At 40.7% G+C, this 6,131-nt stretch overlaps 2 protein-coding genes across 5 annotated transcripts; one reads left to right on the top strand and one right to left on the bottom strand.

The window, feature by feature from the left end:
- Nucleotides 1-396: 396 nt before the first annotated feature.
- Nucleotides 397-2,468, bottom strand: LOC134466787 (uncharacterized). 2 transcript variants are annotated; one of them, XM_063220661.1, is made up of 7 exons: nt 2,331-2,466; nt 2,026-2,115; nt 1,745-1,927; nt 1,294-1,446; nt 923-1,139; nt 729-773; nt 397-495 (listed from the first exon to the last, which is right to left on the bottom strand). In XM_063220661.1, the coding sequence occupies exons 1-6, from the start codon at nt 2,431-2,433 to the stop codon at nt 761-763; spliced, it is 759 nt and encodes a 252-aa protein (XP_063076731.1). In that variant the 5' UTR covers nt 2,434-2,466; the 3' UTR covers nt 397-495; nt 729-760. The 2 variants fall into 2 exon arrangements, with proteins under 2 accessions (XP_063076731.1, XP_063076732.1); XM_063220662.1 differs by having other exon boundaries at nt 432-495; nt 927-1,139; nt 2,331-2,468.
- Nucleotides 458-5,784, top strand: LOC134466788 (sodium/potassium/calcium exchanger 1-like). Of its 3 annotated transcripts, XM_063220665.1 has the most exons (8): nt 458-530; nt 3,083-3,236; nt 3,522-3,914; nt 4,118-4,156; nt 4,303-4,367; nt 4,629-4,672; nt 4,762-4,799; nt 5,382-5,784. In XM_063220665.1, exons 2-7 carry the CDS (start codon nt 3,155-3,157, stop codon nt 4,796-4,798), a joined length of 660 nt encoding a protein of 219 aa, XP_063076735.1. In that variant the 5' UTR covers nt 458-530; nt 3,083-3,154; the 3' UTR covers nt 4,799; nt 5,382-5,784. The 3 variants fall into 3 exon arrangements, with proteins under 3 accessions (XP_063076735.1, XP_063076733.1, XP_063076734.1); XM_063220663.1 differs by lacking the exon at nt 458-530 and having other exon boundaries at nt 2,820-3,236; XM_063220664.1 differs by lacking the exon at nt 458-530 and having other exon boundaries at nt 2,820-3,236; nt 4,762-5,784.
- The last annotated feature ends 347 nt before the right edge of the window (nt 5,785-6,131 follow it).

Raw genomic sequence — 6,131 nt, 5'->3', positions numbered from 1 at the left:
AGCCTTTAAATGGGATAGAAGAATTGACTATGAATATTAGGCTATTAAAGACACACTATACATTTCATATGCAAGAACCTACCAAGTAAAGAAACTCACACGAGAGGCATGTTCAAACATTCAAGTATTTATTTACAACACAAACATACACATGCAGCAGTGGAACAAAACAAAAAAAAGTCCCCCCCCCCCCACACACACACACACACATACACACACACAGCACATTCCACTGGCTGAATAACTCACAGCAATCACTTAGTTCTTGGTGGAATGGCAATAGCTTAACAGAGTTTTTTAACAGTTTAATTTAAATGTTGTGTTTTCTGTCCTGGGTGCTACTGAGGGCATGAATGCCAGTGCTGCTGCTGGGGGTGACATGGATGGCACTGCTGCTGCACTGGAGATCAGGATGGAGGAGACAGAGGAGAGCAGGACAGAGAGAGGCTGTTGGTGTGTTGGAGAAAGCAGGAGAAAGGAGACAGCTGCGGGTGTCTTGGAGGAGATGATGGAGGGAATAGGGATAATAAGTAAATATACAGCAGTTATAACTTCATGCTGTCTAATGTTCCTTGTGTCAATATCATTTTAAGAAATGTCCCATTTAAAGAAACACTTACAAAAATGCAGACAAGTGAGAAATGTACTCACTTCTTTTATATACATACTACAGTAATTACAGAAGATATCAAACATTGGTATTCAAAGTATTCTTTCAAAACACTTACCAAGGAATGATGATTGATGATTCCAAACCGTCTCAGATTAAAGAACTAGAAAGATGACAAAGACAGAAAATGGATTAGGGAAAGATTAGTAGCTAAGGGATACATTAGCATGCCCCTTCACACTCTGTGAGGTAAAACAAAGTAAGTTGGACATTGTGTTTTTCCCATGCAATGTTTGTTTCTCTACACCGTACCTACACTCCGTTTCTTCCTCATCACTGGTGTATGAGAAATCACTGCTGTGTACATCGTCCTCATTCCCGTCATCTCCCTGCCCTTCCTCACAAGATGGCCTATTGGTCCCCTGTGGGCTTAAAACAGCCCTGTAGCTTGCCACAGCAGAAAGATGGACGATTGTCAGGTCATGAAGCCGTCTTCGACAGAAGGCAGAAAGGCCCTCATTTTGTGACTCTGCAGATGCAACATCAAAAATACGACGACAAACACATGGCATGTCAGAATACAACCTCCAAGTTGAACAGTGCAGATAAATGTCAAAGAAAGCAAAATTCTCATTTTTTTATTTGATGGTACATATACAGTAGGTTTGACAATTGCAACTTACCTGCCGATGACATCTTTGCTTCTAGACAAGACATCAATCTTTTCAGTGATGTAGTGTGCTGTTCCATCTCCTTCACGAGGATGCCTTTCTCTTCTTCCAAGCGCTTCCTGCGCATCGAGGCCACAAAGTAGGCATGCTTGTCCTCAAGTCTGACTGAAAGGCAAAGAGTAGAGTAGAGTAGAGTACAGACATATTAACAGCATTGTTGTTTCCTTACAAGTGTGAAAAAGTACTAGTAAATTAATCCAGTTTCTGTTGTTTGAATACTAATTAGATGGGCCTGTAACACCCTTGATGGCCCCCACCCCCTGTCACTTTTCCATGTGGTAATTGTCAGTATGTAATTGAAAACTGGCAGTTTCAAGATTTGTAATGGTGTCACTTAAATGTTTGAATGACAAAAAAAAACACTTGAGTAGCCTAAAACAGAATAAATGAACAATTCTCTTACCACTCCCCTGCACATCCCAAGGCCAAAAAACAGCTGGTCCATCTCCTGACAATGATCGCTCCACGGTTCCAATGTCGATTGTCGTTGTTGGCGATGCACTGTTGAAGGTGGCAATGTCTTTAAGAAGCCTGTTCTTAACAACAGTCATCTCGCTCCGCAGACGATGACGCAACTGACCACTGTCTGGAAAACAATCAGAAAATACAAGGACTGAGAGGTTATGCGTAAGCTGCACTAACTAAAAAATCCTGAAATACTTTCTATGGACATTACAAAGATACCATTCTTTCGGTACAGAGCTTGCTTCCTCTGTCGAAGGTTAAGATAGCGGCCCTCTATGTCCTGCTGCAGCTTCAAAGGGCGTGTTCTTACTGTGAATATAAAGACAAACCTGTGAGTTGTCAAAAGTCAATGAATCTGCCAAAACTGTAGCTGGTAAATGTAAGACATTAACATTAGCTCAAGATGAAATGAAATACAATACAGGCTGCCGTTTTCACACCATCATTTCAGTGAAGAGTTTGGAGGATCCAATTTAGGAGGAAAGAAGTATGGGAGAACAGAAAATAATAATAGCTGCATTTACCGCGGGTTGCCCATTCCTGCACTTCAGCAACCCATGCAGCTCCATCAGTGCAGGCCAGATCCTCCTTTTTCTGCTGCTCTTCCTTCTCAGCTTCCGTCAGCATCTTGCATGTCTGGAAAAAGCAATACAAAAATACAAAAAGATACAAAAAACATCCATGAAGGCTGTAGTGCAGTGCAACAGTACCACAGAAGTGTTTCACAAGCAATGTTGCAGCAAAAAAAGACAGCCTCAATGACTGTGAAATGACGGCCTTACCTTGGCATGACTGAAACAGAGAAATCACACACTTACAGGTGTAATGTTTGTTTAACAAAAGACATCACTGTTCGGGGTGTGTGCGTGTGTGTGTGTGGGGGGGGGGGGTGTTAATGACACATTCCATTAACACAGGAGGGTGTTAACAACAGTTGAAGAATTCAGATGCAAAACCCCCTAACTCCATTTCTGAAGACATGCACTTCTATATTTTTAGGGAACCCTGTTGTTGGTTTGGTTTACATTCATATACTTGATAATACATATCAATAGTTATATTACATAAATAAAATTTTAAAAATAGCAAATTTGATAGCTTTGTATTAAATAAAAATGAATTAAGATTATTTTCTGAAAAGGCACTTAGGGGGTTTTGCATCTGAACTCTTCAGTTGCAAGTCTGACTCAGGGAATGGTAAAATGATGGTTTAAATGTTGCAGTTCCTCTGTTCACATATTTGACGAAATTGTAATCAAGATTCATGTCCTTGCAGCTGGAGAAGCTCTATGCAGTGGGGTTCAAGGTATGTCTGCTGGTACAGAGGGGCCAAAAGCCAGCCACAATTATGACCCCCAGGTCTGTCATTGGCGCAGCAGGGAGAAAAGGCATGGATTTGATCACCTCAATGTTTAGCTCCGTTTGCCAAGGTGAGAAGAGTTACACTGTGACACATGGTGTGTGCACTATCCCAAATCAGAGACAGTTTGGATAGCTGCACTGATTCTAAATAAGTAGAGTAGCCTTATTGATCCTGAAAGAAATTAAGTTATACAGAAGCTTACACAGACATGGTATTAACAAACATACAATGACAAATGACAACCTGCAACATGTTCCATACTGACATATTTTCAGTGCCTGTTGGATGATGAATGTACTATGTTTAACACTTTATCACATAGTAAACATTGTTGTCTATCTAACATCTACAGACTGGCAGAAGGACGATGTGGTCACCCTCAACCTCGAAGAGGTACCGCAGCAGGCCCCAGAGCAGGTGCTCGGGGAAGAGGTGATGGCCGAGGAAGAGCAGGTGGCAGAGGGAGAGGAGGTGATGGCCGAGGAAGAGCAGGTGGCAGAGGGAGAGGAGGTGATGGCCGAGGAAGAGCAGGTGGCAGAGGGAGAGGAGGTGATGGCCGAGGAAGAGCAGGTGGCAGAGGGAGAGGAGGTGGTGACCGAGGAAGAGCAGGTGGCAGAGGGAGAGGAGGTGGTGACCGAGGAAGAGCAGGTGGCAGAGGAAGTGGAAGAGGCGGTGGTTGAAGTTGAAGAAGGGGAGCAGGAGAAGGAAGTGGTGCAGATGCAGGAGAAAGCAGAGGAGAGACAAGGTATCTAGCTATTATAGTGCAGTAACGTATCAATGTAGGAATTGTAAGCTAGCATATACGTATTTTACTGTGTTAACCCCACTGTAGGCCTGGAGAAGGCAACAGTCGCATACATTTCATATGTTGTATGTTATCTGTGAAATCTAATTGTGTTGACATATGCTACAATTTGAGTAAATACTTGTTTATATCAAATCATGTAGGCAAAAGAAGAGTTGCCGGCCTGGTGAGAAAACAACGAGGTAAGCGCAAATGACTACATAATAAATCACTTAAGTGTGCATGTGTTAACCAGTAGTGAACCAGTGGTCTCTCAAACCAGTGGTCTCTCAATTAAATATTGTTACCGGAGTAATAAGTAACTTATTTGTCCCTTTTCTGTTATCAGCGTGCCAGTACCACCAGGCCGAAACATACCCCATTGCTGGGGTTTTGAAAGAAAGAACAAGGAGGGTAAGACATGCTTATTGCATATGAAAAGTACAGTAGAAATAATAAACTGGTGTTAACGTTAGGGGAAAATATAATTGGTACGGGGTTGCCTCTCACTTATTAACAAGTAAATCATTCAAAATTATACCATGTTTGAACAATGTATGGATCTATACAAGTGAATGGTGCATTTTACGGAATAAAGACAAGTCATGTAATGGTAATTGCAGTGTATACACACTTTTACAAACTACAAATTACATAATTGTATTCCCTTCACAGGGAGTGTTCCAAAGACTTCTGAAATGGGAACCATGCCCAGAATGGTAAGTACTACACAGCAAATTACTGTTACGATAGCACTTGTACCCTACTTGTGACCTAGTTAATGAACTGTTAACAAACTCTTTTTCAGCGGGAAGGATTTCGCTCCAACCTGGCAGACAGTTTAAGGTAATTATGTTGCATGTTTCATTGATGTTACATCTACAGTATCCAAGGCTTTGAACCAGATTTTTTTTCTTTACTACTTACACTATGTATGTACATGTCACTATGTATGTACGAGTACAACTTGAAAACTAAACTAAAAATAAACCTCAACATCAATCACAGTCATTTAAAGGGACATAATTAACCATTATCAACTGGTCACAATTAATTTTGTTTACAGTTTTGTTTCAAATGTTGAGAAATGAAACTGGTGCTCCTCTTCCTGCAAAATGGCAACGTTTAAAATGTGTGAAATAGTAGCAGTGTGTTGAGTAACAGCTCTAAGTGCACTTAATGGCTGAAAGCGACCGGGTGTCATAACAACCTTACTTGCAAATGGGTGAGCGACTTGCAAATTACTGTGTTGACATGAATGGCCCAGCTACACCAGTATTTTCCAGCGGAAAAGGCCAGATTCCCTGCTGTCATGTTGCTGTCTCCACATATATATTCACATGCAATTGTGGTACAAATTAACAATTATAGATTTGGTAGAAATGAAAAACTACAGAGCTGTCTAATGTTTACAATTCTCTCTCTCAGTGACCTCAAAGCTCCCCAGCACTCGCCATGAAGGGAGGCACCATGACGCTGGCCTGATTATCATCGACATTCAAATCTATTTCCAGAATTCATGCTGCCCTTTCACTAATGTTACCTTTTTCATGAGTACACAACCACCATCAAATTCTAAGTATTCATTATGACTGGAAAAATTGCACTTTTCATACATGAAAAAGGGATCTTCAACATAGTCCGCCATTTTGAATTTCCAAAAATAGCCACTTTCAGCTGCAAAAATGACTGCACTCGGACCATACTAGAAAATATTTGTTTATTACTTAGTACACTTTCATGTAAAGACCAAATTTGGCAATATGCAGCCCAGTTTCAATGAGCAGCATAGTTGCAGTACCTTTTTTGACCATTTCCTGCACAGTGTCCCTTTAACATTTACCAACTACTTTACTCCAGACCTGATTCACAAGGAGGGCTCAGTCTGGCTACCGTGAGGCACATTTTAGTTGTTTTTGTGTTGATTTCTTTTGTTTTTATTACTATCATTATAGTGTTATTATTATTATTATTCAAAGCTTATTTTGTTTTTTTGTGTGTGATTTTTTTAAACAATGCACCTGCCCCCCAAAATCTGTGCACGCGCATGTGTGTGTGTGTGTGTGTGTGTGTGTGTGTGTGTGTGTGTGTGTGTGTGTGTGTGTGTGTAAGGCACATTTTAGTTGTTTTTGTGTTGATTTCTTTTGTTTTTATTACTATCATTATAGTGTTATTATT

The sequence above is a fragment of the Engraulis encrasicolus genome, chromosome 17, assembly GCF_034702125.1.
Source record: "Engraulis encrasicolus isolate BLACKSEA-1 chromosome 17, IST_EnEncr_1.0, whole genome shotgun sequence".
Lineage (NCBI taxonomy): Eukaryota > Metazoa > Chordata > Actinopteri > Clupeiformes > Engraulidae > Engraulis > Engraulis encrasicolus.
The sequence above is the reverse complement of the archived record's forward strand: the minus strand, read 5'-3'. Positions and strand labels throughout refer to the sequence as shown.